At 43.1% G+C, this 12854-nt stretch overlaps 1 protein-coding gene across 2 annotated transcripts in view; it reads left to right on the forward strand.

The window, feature by feature from the left end:
* AASDH (aminoadipate-semialdehyde dehydrogenase) overlaps positions 1-12854 on the forward strand; it is a 95613-nt gene that overhangs the window by 60405 nt on the left and 22354 nt on the right. For both annotated transcript variants that reach the window (XM_073608399.1, XM_073608405.1), the window contains 4 exons: positions 5696-5888; positions 7637-7755; positions 7844-8585; positions 10384-10547. In XM_073608399.1, coding sequence (XP_073464500.1) covers positions 5696-5888; positions 7637-7755; positions 7844-8585; positions 10384-10547 — 1218 coding nt within the window. The remainder of the gene's footprint in view (positions 1-5695; positions 5889-7636; positions 7756-7843; positions 8586-10383; positions 10548-12854) is intronic.

Genomic DNA, 12854 nt, shown 5'->3' on the forward strand with positions numbered 1-12854 from the left:
CATTTTGTTATAACCCCATTAACAAATCCAGGCCATCTCATGCTTCCATGTGCTGTGTTCAGGTGAGACTATTGACCTGTATGAAGTAAATGTACACCAACTTTAGTTGCCTCCAAGAAAAGTGTCCTTTCTTTATCGTACATTATGGGACACAGAGCCTTAAGTAATTACTTAATGGTTGTGGGCCACCTTTAGGTGTTGACACTGGTATACCCAATACAGGAAGTTCACTCCCCTATATAACCCCTCCTCCTTCCAGGAGTACCTCAGTTTTTTCACCAGTGTCTAAGGTGTTGGTCACGAGTGAAGAACGAGGTTTTGCCTGTAACGCTTCTCTTTGAGGGCTGGACCCTAGGAACCAGGACTTTTTTTGGACTTGCTACATTACCTAAAGTTGTCCTGAGGGGTGCTAAACAGGTCCAAAGGAGTGGAACCCCTATTAAAAGGGACCCGGTCTTTGAAGGTTTAACTACGCTGCCCGCCGTGATGGGTGAAGTCTGGATCTGTCTGTTTTCAGCAGTATCCTGCAGCAAGGAAAAGGTAAGGGAAAAGCTAACTAAAGTGGGGAAACCGAGGGGCTGGGGGTACATGTACAGTCAAAGGTACATTAAATCCTGTAATCTTTTGAGCAGTGTGACATTTTAGTAAGCCTCAAACTGTTAAAGAACCCCCCGCCCGCCCCCCCCCTCTTAAGGTATTCTTTTGGAAAGAAGAGGAGAGCGGGTCGATGGAAGGGGCGTGGCTAAAACAGTCTGCGGCGTGTGTGGACTTAGCGTCCTCGTGGAAGCATACGGCGCACAGGCAATCAGGCTTACACCTGAGAGGTGTTAAAAGGCTGATGCTCTCATCACTAAAGGTGTCTACCAGAGCAGCTGAATGAGGAGTCTGCCACAGGACACAGGAGCACTGGAACTCGTGAGGGGTGTACACAGGCATTTCCAGTACAGGAAAAGACATTGTGGTTTAGCATCAGATTAATCTTTATGCTGCCATTGTTTTTTCTACTATTGCTCAGCAAATAGTACATTCTATTAGAGTGCCTCTGCTTTTGTGTTTAGCACTATGGCTTCCAAGGTTATTACTAAGGCACCAAAGGTTCCACCCCCAAGCGCTGGGAACTGTAGTCATGCCTCCACACTGTCATCCTCTCAGGAGATACCAGATATGGCAGGCCAGGGTGAGTTTTTGGAACCGATTGGTGGTGCAACTGCTTTTCACACTTCAGCCCCTGTATACATGACTGAAGACGCATTTTCCTCTGCCCTGCAGGGCTTAGAAGGAAGATTAGCGGCTTTAATCACATCCTCCATCCAAGGGGAGATGAAGCGTGCTAGATCCCCTTCTCCCACTCCAAACCCTTTGCCAAGGGAACAGTGGGGACACTCAGACGATCAAGAGGGAAAAACAAGCTGATTATTCCTCTGCGGAGGAAACAACAGTTGGTGATTCATCTTCACAATCTGAGGTACAAATCCTTACGGAAATGGTTCGCTCCACTTTCATGTTACCCCCAACAGAGTTAGCTGAAAGTCCGGTTTCTTCCTTGGGTTCTTTAAAAATCTACAGCCTTTGCATGCGTTTCCTCTTCATGCATTACTAGAAAAGCTTATTTATGCTGAATGGGATCATCTGGATAAGCATTTTCTCCCCCAAAGAGATTCTCTGTTCTCTATCCCATGGAGGAAAAATTCACCAAGAAATGGAAGGTTCCAGCAGTTGACTCTGCGATTTCCAGTGTGAATAAGAGTTTAACTTGTCCAGTAGACAATACGCAAATGCTTAAAGATCCAACAGATAAAAAGTTGGAATTCCTGTTAAAATCCTCTTTTTCCTTGGCAGGGACCATTACTCAGCCTGCAGTCGCAGCAATAGGCATCTGTCAGTCATTAAAGGACCAGTTCATAGAGGCTCTTAAGGAGGTCCCTGCACAACAGGCCCGTGAGTTGGCCGAACTACCAAAGGCATTATGTTTTGCTATAGACGCTATGAAAGATTCTACTCACCAGGTGTGTCCCACCTTGCGCTTGTGCTAGTACACATGCGTAGAACCCTTTGGTTAAAAAATTGGTCAGCCGAAGCACCTTGCAAAAAGCTTCTGACTAGTTTTCCTTTTCATGAGGAGCGACTATAAATACATCCAGTTGATTTCTTTCGGAAGAGTACTCTTTTGCCAGTCAAAAGAAAGTATAAATGTCCCACATTTACACTGACTTTTTCTCCTGCACCAGGGGCATCTGCCTCTAGGCAGTGGCGACGGCCTCCACCGTCAGACTGTAGAGGAAAACCTCAGGGTCAGACCCAGGCACAAAAGAAGACCTGGGGCCGCAAATCTGCAAAGCAGAATATTAAAGCCTCATCATGAAGAGGCATCCCCCCTCACCAGAGTAGGGGGAAGACTTCTGAAATACTCAGAAGTCTGGCAAAGGGAAATTAAGGACAGATGGGTTCTCTCCACGGTGTGTCTAGGATACAAACTAGAATTTCGGGAGTTTCCACCGTCTCGTTTTCTGAGATCAAATGTTCCCAAGGATCCAGAGAAAAGGCAATCCCTGTTTCAAGCATTAGACAGATTATTGGCTCAGGGGGTGATCATACAGATCCCCACAGAACAGCAAGGTTTGGTTTTATTGAAACCTTTTTACGGTACCAAAACCAAATGGAGATGTCAGACCCATTCTAGATCTAAGGAATCTAAATCGGTTCCTGAAAATCCACTCCTTTTGCATGGAGTCGATCAGGTCAGTGGTCTCCATCCTACAAGGAGAACTTTTGGCGTCCATCGACATCAGGGATGCATATCTGCATATCCCTATATTTCCCGCTCACCAAAGGTTTCTGCGATTCGAAGTAGAACAGCAGCACTTTCAGTTTGTTGCATGATGTTGTTGGCAAAGATGGTGACTTCAGCAGCCCCCTATGCCCAGTTCCATTCGAGACTGTTGCAAAACAGTATCCTGTCTGCTTGGAACAAAACGATCCAAACTTTGCACTTGCCAATGCGGCTGTCCCCAGGGGTGTCCCAAAGCCTCAGTTGGTGGTTACTAACCCAGAATCTGCTGAAAGGAAAATTTCTTCAGACCAATTATCTGGAAGGTAGTAACAACAGATGCCAGCCTCTCAGGCTGGGGAGCAGTACTAGATGAAAACGACTGTCCAGGGACAGTGGTCAAGATCCGAAAGAACCCTGCCCATCAACATCCTAGAGGTTCGGGCAGTGTGTCTGGCTCTGAAGACCTAGACCTCCAGGTTAAAGAATTGTCCTGTCAGGATCCAATCCGACAATGGCACAGCTGTGGCCTATATCAATCACCAAGGGGGCACCAAGAGTGTCAGCTCAGAGAGAGGTGAACCATATTCTAATTTGGGCAGAAAAGAGTGTTCCGTGCCTATCGGCAGTCTTCATTCCAGGGGTAGAGAATTGGCAGGCGGACTACTTAAGTCGCCAGCAGTTATTCCCGGGGGAATGATGTCTTCACACCGACGGTTTTCGGGAGGTTTGACAAAAATGAGGGACTCCGGACATAGATCTTCTAGCGTCCAGATTCAACATGAAGTTAGTCAACTTTGTGTCCAGGACAAGGGATCCACTTGCATGCGGAACAGATGCGCTGGTAACCCCGTGGGATCAGTTCTCACTGATTTATGCATTCCCCCCTATTCAGTTGCTGCCACGACTTCTTTGCAGGATCAAGCTGGAAAGAAAGCCAATAATTCTGGTAGCACCAGCATGGCTCAGAAGATCATGGTACACAGAAATTGTAAAGATGGCAGTGGAGGGTCCATGGCCCCTCCCACTAAGGCCAGGCCTGCTCTCACAGGGGCCGATATTCCATCCTACTTTAAAAACACTAAATTTAAAGGCCTGGCTATTGAAACCCACATTCTGAAGAAACGTGGGCTTTCCGGGTCAGTTATCTCTACTTTGATTAATGCAAGGAAACCAGCTTCCAGAACTATATATTATGGAGTTTGGAAGGCTTATGTTTCCTGGTGTGAATCCAAGGGTTGGCACCCTCGGAGATATATCATAGGCAGAATTCTTGCCTTTCTACAATTGGGCGTAGAGATGAAGTTGTCCCTGAGTACTATTAAGGGCCAAGTCTCAGCCTTATCTATTTTATTTCAAAGACCGCTTGCTACGCATTCTTTAGTCTGGGGTTTTATGCAAGGGGTGATGCGGATTAATAAGCCAGTTAAATCACCCTTGAGCCCTTGGGACTTAAATTTCGTTTTTGTCAGTGTTACAAAAACAGCCATTTGAACCGATGAAGCATATTCCCTTAGTCCTTCTGAAAAGGCTTTTTGCCAAAAGTAGTTTCAGGTTTTCACCTGAACCAAGATATTGTCCTGCCATCGTTTTTTCAAAAACCATATTCCAGGGAAGAAAAGTCACTACATCGTCTTGATGTGGTGAGAGCAGTGAAAATCTATTCAAAGCCAACTGCTCAGATTCGTAAGACTGATGTCTTATTTATTCTGGAAGAGGATCCTAAGAAAGGACAGGCAGCGAAATCCACTGTCGCTAAGTGGATTTGACAAGTGATAATTCATAAGTCATAATCTTATGATTTAAAGGGTAACATTCCCCCGTTTCAAGTTAAGGTGCACTCTACCAGGTCAGTTAGTACTTTTTGGGCAGTGCGCCACCAGGCCTCTATGGCTCAGATCTGCAAGGCCGCAACTTGGTCTTTAGTGCATAAATTCACAAAATTTTATCAAGTGCATGTAAGGAGGTATGAGGATATCTCCTTCGATCGCAGTGTGCTGCAGGCAGCAGTATAAGTCCTCAGGTCTGGGGGTGCCCTACGGGTTGTGTCTTCCTCCCCTCAAGTAGCATTTCTATGGGACGTCCCATTAAGTAATTACTTAAGACTCTGTGTCCCATGATGTACGATAAAGAAAATGAGATTTTTATAACGGCTTACCTGTAAAATCCTTTTCTTGGAGTACATCATGGGACACAGAGGTCCCGCCCCTCTTTTATGGGGTTTAAGTATATTGCTTGGCTACAAAAACTGAGGTACTCCTGGAAGGAGGAGGAGTTGTTATATAGGGGAGTGAACTTCCTGTATTTGGTATACCAGTGTTCAACACCTGAAGGTGGCCCATAACCATTAAGTAATTTAATTAAGGCTCTGTGTCCCATGATGTACTTCAAGAAAAGGATTTTACAGGTAAGCTGTTATAAAAATCCTATTTTTAAATACTTGAACTTTCTCAGGGCTTGCCTTGAAAGTATTCAAAAAGTGAATTCAGTGTCTGTTGGCTGAAAGTGGATTTTTTTTTCTTCTATATTGGACCTGGCAACCAGTGGTGATCGTTGGACTTTCATCTTTTCCTATGTATGTAGTTGAATTCAAAGCATTTGGGGATTGCCGAGATCTCTGAATGAATGCATAGAAGCCCAATGCAGTAGCATGATAAATACTGTTCTACTGGTTCTGCTTCAGTTAACCTTCACATATGTATCTAAATGTGCCTACAGAGTTTAGAGAACCGTTTTGTTTATTCTGGCTGTTTCTGATCAGTTCAGAGTTAGTTCTTATATCTGTAGGCCTTCCTTTAATGCCTGATAACTGAGCCTGCTTTGGAAGAATCAATCTCGCTTCCTCTAAGTTAGTCATAGCATATTGAAAATGAGCATCTTTTTCTATCGGAAGCAAATTGCAATAGATTTTCACCATTTCTTTTTCAGGTGGTAGAAGAACTTGAACCAGTGGAGGCATGTGCAGTCTTGTGGTCCAAAACTGAACAACTTATCCTTTTTATTGTACCAAGAGGGTCTGTAGACAAGAAAGCCCTATGGAGAGCAGTGGAGTCAAATCTTCTTAGCCATGCAGTACCTGATGACCTAATTCTGATAGACACACTACCTCTTACAAAACATGGTAAAAAAACAGTTACCTTATTTACATTGATGTCAGCTGACCTTTTTGTTAGCAAACATATAAAGAGTTTATCTAACACCACTCATTGGTTCTCCAGGAGAGAATAAAGAGTTTATGTAAAGACCCTGCTCTGTGAACAGACTAAGCTGTGTGGTATCCACAATGTTTCAAAGTTGCTTATGAAAGAGCCATATACAGACATTAGGCAGCTCTATGTAATGGAAGGAATAGTTATCTTAATCCCCAATCCTGAAGCAGCCCGTGCTCTGGTCATCTCCCCCCCCCCCCCCAGAATATAAGTTGGGGCTCAACACCATTATGTACAGTACTGGACCAACAGTGGCCAATGGTCCTGCATTGTACATGACACTGGTTAGAGGGGCAGGGCTACAACGGTAGAAGAAGATGAGCTTCAGGGGCCCAGTCATCACTACTAGATGACTAATGGGGAGGAGGCCTGCAGGATTATGGATTGAGATAAGTACTTCTCTCTATTAGATTCCCCCTTAAATAAAATGAATAGTATATCCTGCATATACAGATGGCAGTATTCATCTGCCCTGCTATCTTTTTAAAGAAGAACTCTGGGATGATGATTAAATCTGCACAATAGTCCTATGTAGTCTGTTAATCAAAACCGCCAATATGATTTTGATTAACATTGCACACTTTCTCTAAAACTCATTGGTTTTAAAATCTTTCATGTCATCATTTTTTCACTGCATCTTCCTCAATCCCTAGGCTCTGGGAGGGGGTATCTCAGAAGGGGTGAAGCCACTTCCTGTTAGGGTTCATCACCGCTTACTAAGCCTGCACATCCCATCATGCCCTGGGATTTAGAGTCTGAGTGGTCAGGACTGTGGATGTGTGTGCAGTGGATCAGAAGTGTGCTACTCATAGGCTTCTGACTCCAACCACCCACATCACTTTGCTCTGCTCTCCCTTATCATTTTATGCCTATACATTGTCTCCTTACAGTGCAATAGTGGATGTGATAAGGGGAGCTTTCCCTGAGCTGTGCACATCCTGGTCTGTTAGTGAAAGTGTGAGGTCCTAGGAAGCTGGACAGACCAGGCGTGTGCTGGCTCATGAATCTAACTAGCAAGCACAGTGGGTGTATCAGACCAAGAGTCTTAGACTCCTGGGTCCACCCACTGCAGCATGAAGCAACATGATTACATCTCCACTGCCTTTACAAAGAACCACAGTGGGGATTGTCCAAGAGGATAGAGCGCATAGCGGCCACAGGTCTTGTGAACAGGATATGAGAGAGACAGTGTACATTTCACTGAACAACAAATGCTGGGTTTCTCGCAGGTGGGAGGACTGTGCTCTGTAAGACAAACAAATTTTTTTAAAGGTATGGAAGCATCTGTATATATATATCATAGTATATCTGTCCAGAGTTCAGCTTTAATGCTGTAAGATACATTTGTTTTAATAAAAGAAATAATTCATTAAGTAAAATTAAACAATGTGTATTTATTTTTACTTTTTGGGGCATTTTTCAGCCTACAATAAAAACAGAGCATGTAATTTTCTTAAATTAGTAACCAATAAAAGCCTTTTATCCTTATATGTCCTCTAGAAGCAAAGGGTTTTTTTAAGCCAGTGTGCATGGACCCTTAGACTGTATGTGAATACTGGCTGATGAGCTGCTAATATCAGCTCATTTTGTACCTTTTTTTGACCATCTTTTGCAGTGGAAAAAAACAAAGGAACACTTACATTGTTTACATTTTCCTAAGGTAAATTAGACCACTCGTGTTTAAGTCTATTGTATGATGATCACGTGAAGGAAAATGGCAGTCAACCCAAATCCCAAACAGGACATGATTTCTGGAAGAGCTTGCAGACTCTGTGGAAGGTAGGATTTAGTTTGTATGGTTTCAATTTCTCCAGTCGGGTGTTTTTGGTTCTTTATAGTAAATAATAGCCTCTCTTGGTCTCTGTAGGCCAGTCTGGGATTTCCTGAAGATGTTCCAGATGTTGCTGAAGACTCTTTGTTTCTGCTCGGTGGTGGAGACTCTTTAAAGGCAATTAAATTTCATGAAAATGTGGAAGATTTGGTTGGTAAACCTGTGCCAGGACTTCTAGAAGTGATCCTCAATGATACCATTGTGGCTGTTTGCAGGCATGTCATTAGATCTATATGCCCAGAAACCGATAAGGATAAATCTAAGGTACATGCAACAGGGATCGAGAGCAGTAATGTTATTGTGGATACAAGCACCAAGTACCACAGAAAAAGAAAAGCAGATTTTCTCAGCACTTCAACAGCAGGCTTGACTTCTCTCCTATCACTGAGCAAAGGTAGCCAGTGCTTTAAAAACATATGTTCATACACTGAACCAGCTGGACAGCAGTATCGGGTAATATCTGGACCCATTCAGGACCTAGCTTTATTAGAGTTCTTCAGTCCAGGCTGCAAACAGTCAAAGGTCTTTTCATCCAGTACAAGGACATTGTCTCTGAGGCAAAGATGGGCATCTGATACAAGTAAATGCGTCGATGCATCTCCTCTCGTCGTCTTGTCATCCGGTGAAGACTCCACAGTAACTGTATACATTGGGTCCCACTCACACAGAATGCAAGCTCTAGATCTGTTCGCTGGGACAGTCAAATGGGAAAGAATACTGGGAGAGCGTATCGAATCCTCTGCGGCACTATCTGCATGTGGAAACTATATTATTGTTGGTAATAGCATTTCTCTGTTTTTAACAGAATTCTGGGATTTAAATGGGAACCTATAATGGACTTGCACCTGTTTCTTATATTACATATTATAATTTAATGCATGGCAAAGTATCCCCAAAACATTATTGGGTAATGGCCAAGTTCACCTTCTACTAAAACTTGCCCATGCAGACAAGAGGCCCCAGTATTTTTAAAATGTACTGTGCTGTGTGAAAAAAAAAGAATTGTTTAATGCAAATACCATACCTGTTGGCCTTGATCACCCATGATCCAGGCTGAAATACTCCCAATGAAAAAGAATAAGCTATTGCTATTGAAATACTCCCCATGTTTACATTTCTTAGCCCTGACTTATTTCCAGGACACAGCAGATGTTGGTTGCTCACTGCAGCATTACAGTGCTTCCCGATTCGAAAGCTGCTCATGCGCAGTTCTTTCCTCCTATTTCAGTAGTAGCTAAGCTCAATGTTGCTGGGATAGGTGGAGAAGTGAGTGCATTGCGCAGGAGCAGCTTTCCAAACTGGACGCACGCTTGCACCTGCAATGCGGGGTAAGTGCCCAATAGGGTTGATTTACTAAAACTGGAGATACAAAATCTTGGACAGCTGTGCATGGTAGTCGATCAACTTCTAACTTCAGCTTGTGCAATTAAGCTTTGACAAAAACAACTGGAAGCTGATTGGTTTCTATGCAGAGCTGCACCAGATTTTGCACACTCCCAGTTTTAGTAAATCAACCACAATGTCTGGCATGTACTGGAAATGGGTCGGGACATAGGAATGTTAACAGTTGTAGTATTTCAGACAGGCTTCAGGGTGACAAAAAGGGCCTTGCATGTATGGCATTTGCATTAAACATTATCTTTCCAAACAGCACAATGCACTTTAAAATACTGGGGTCCCTTGTCTGCATTGCCCAGTTTATGGTCCAAAGGTGAACCTTTAAATGGCATAGCAGAGAAGCTTGTGTTACAGCTCTCTTTGATTAAAATTTGTTACTGAGCCATCTAAAAAGGTAAGCAGCACTAGCATTGCAGTGCTGACTTATTGGAGCTGATAAAATAACAGGCACCATTCCATACAGCCTAAAGTTGAAATAGCCCAGTGTGTGATAAGGGACTAAAGCTCCCCCAGCTGGATGGATGGAAGACTGCAAAATTTTAGTATGTAATGGTACATGTGTACCTGACTTTAAGCTTTGTGTGTAGTAAGTTAGACATTAAAGTGGAACCAACCCCCGCCTCAGCCTTTACAGCCATCTTTGCCTCTGTTTATCTGCAGTTGCCATTGTGCTGCACAAAGATCACCAGCCATTTGAAGGCTTGACAGTTTTATTGAGAGCTGTTCCTCTATTGTAGACTTCCCTGTATCAAAGGGAACACAACCTGAGTGGGTTTGGGTTTTATTTTTGGTACTTAGTGTGAACTGGCAGAATGGAGTATCATTTTCACATTACACACTTCTCACCACCCTCCAATGATTATTGTAGGTTCGCTAATTGCCGCTGGCATTTATGACCACTGGGGTTGACACAGATGATGAGATTAAAAGCCAATCAAACAGTCCGTTCAATGACAATGGTGCATTGCCTGTTATAAGCTGATAAGTCCATTAGGATCTTGTGCACATGGGTGCTCTGCCTTCACATATGCTACATTTTCTTCTGAACTTTGTTGATTACACATTGAGCAGAGTTCAGCCAGAAAAGCCTTGTCCCTGCAGAAAATTGGTTATCCTATCCCAGAATGTGAAAGAAAGAATGCTAATTGCAAATTATTATTATTATTTTTTTTTTGCAGGTTGCTATGATGGCGGTGTTTATGTACTGAAGAGAAGTGATGGGGCAACACACTGGGTTTTCAGTACTGGGGATGCTGTAAAGAGTTCTCCTGCCGTTGATCCTGTGTGCGGTCTTGTATATATTGGGTCACATGACCAGCATTTATATGCTTTAGACATTGAAGTAAGTGCTCTTATCTATTGACTGCTTATTGTGAATCTTATCTTTTACTGCACACACATTTCATTGTTCTAACAGCCTCCTTGGAAGAAAAAATGGGAGCTGAAGAATAATACATAACTTGGTTTCCTAGCTAATTGGTGAATTTCTAATTCCTCTGCCCTTATGAATCAGTCCAGGCCCCCAATAAGCACACATTTAATTAGCGCTTTCTTGCATTCTAATATGTAGTTAGTCGTTCACTACAAAGCTTTAAAACTGATTTCTGTGTAGAAAAGCTTCAACTTGCAAAGCTGTTTAAAAAAAAAAAAAAAAATGTATATATATAACAAACATGTTATACTTGCTTGCTCTGTGCAAGGGTTTTGCACAGAGCAGCCCCGATCCTCCTTTTTTGGGGTTCCCCGGCAGTGCTCCTGGCTCCTCCTCTTCATCGAGTGCCGCCATGGAAAGCCACTGTCCATGGGGACACTTGTGTGGGCGCGCTCCCGAGTCCTGCTGCTGCGTCCATTGACACAGACAGCAGGACTCAGCCCTGCCCCCCCGTGTCACTGGATTAGATTTACAGCAGCGGGAGCCAATGCTATCAATCCATCTAATGAGACCTGAGACAACGGCTGGAGCTGCTGTGCTCGTCCCTGTCGCTGGAACGATTGGGCTCATGTAAAAAAAAGGGGGGCTTTGGGGGGCAGCTGCAGCACAACAGGTTTTTCACCTTAACCACTTCAGCCCCGGAAGGATTTACCCCCTTCCTGACCAGAGCACTTTTTACAATTTGGCACTTCGTCGCTTTAACTGCTAATTGCGCGGTCATGCAATGCTGTACCCAAACGAAATTTGCATCCTTTTCTTCCCACAAATAGAGCTTTCTTTTGATGGTATTTGATCACCTCTGCGGTTTTTATTTTTTGCGCTATAAACGGAAAAAGACCGAAAATTTTGAAAAAAAAAAAAGATATTTTCTACTTTTTGTTATAAAAAAAATCCAATAACTCAATTTTAGTCATACATTTAGGCCAAAATGTATTCGGCCATATGTCTTTGGTAAAAAAAATGTCAATAAGCGTATATTTATTGGTTTGCGCAAAAGTTATAGCGTCTACAAACTAGCCTACATTTTCTGGAATTTACACAGCTTTTAGTTTATGGCTGCCTATGTCATTTCTTGAGGTGCTAAAATGGCAGGGCAAAACCCCCCCAAATGACCCCCTTTTGGAAAGTAGACACCCCAAGGAAATTGCTGAGAGGCATGTTGAGCCCATTGAATATTTATTTTTTTTGTCCCAAGTGATTGAATGACAAAAAAAAAAAAAAATTTACAAAAAGTTGTCACTAAATGATATATTGCTCACACAGGCCATGGGCATATGTGGAATTGCACCCCAAAATACATTTAGCTGCTTCTCCTGAGTATGGGGAATACCACATGTGTGGGACTTTTTGGGAGCCTAGCCGCGTACGGGGCCCCGAAAACCAAGCCTTCAGGATTTCTAAGGGCGTAAATTTTTGATTTCACTCCTCACTACCTATCACAGTTTTGAAGGCCATAAAATGCCAAGATAGCACAAAACCCCCCAAAATGACCCCATTTTGGAAAGTAGACACCCCAAGCTATTTGCTGAGAGGCATGGTGAGTATTTTGCAGCTCTCATTTGTTTTTGAAAATGAAGAAAGACAAGAAAAATGTATTTTTTTTTCTTTTTTCAATTTTCAAAAGTTTGTGACAAAAAGTGAGGTCTGCAAAATACTCACTATACATCTCAGCAAATAGCTTGGGGTGTCGATTTTTCAAAATGGGGTTATTTTGGGGGGGGGGGGGGGGTTGTGCCATCTGGGCATTCCATGGCCTCCGAAACTGTCATAGGCAGTGAAGAGTGAAATCAAAAATTTACGCCCTTAGAAAGCCTGAAGGCGGTGCTTGGTTTTCGGGGTCCCGTACGCGGCTAGGCTCCCAAAAAGTCTCACACATGTGGTATCCCCGTACTCAGGAGAAGCAACAGAATTTATTTTGGGGTATAATTTCACATATTCCCATGGCATGTTTGAGCAATATATCATTTAGTGACAACTTTGTGCAAAAAAAAAAAAAAAAAAAAAAAAAATTTGTCTTTTTCCCGCAACTTGTGTCACAATATAAAATATTCCATGGACTCGACATGCCTCTCAGCAAATAGCTTGGGGTGTCTACTTTCCAAAATGGGGTCATTTGGGGGGGTTTTGAACTGTCCTGGCATTTTATGCACAACATTTAGAAGCTTATGTCACACATCACCCACTCTTCTAACCACTTGAAGACAAAGCCCTTTCTGA

This window comes from Aquarana catesbeiana, linkage group LG01 (genome assembly GCF_042186555.1).
Source record: "Aquarana catesbeiana isolate 2022-GZ linkage group LG01, ASM4218655v1, whole genome shotgun sequence".
In the NCBI taxonomy this organism is placed as follows: Eukaryota; Metazoa; Chordata; class Amphibia; order Anura; family Ranidae; genus Aquarana; species Aquarana catesbeiana.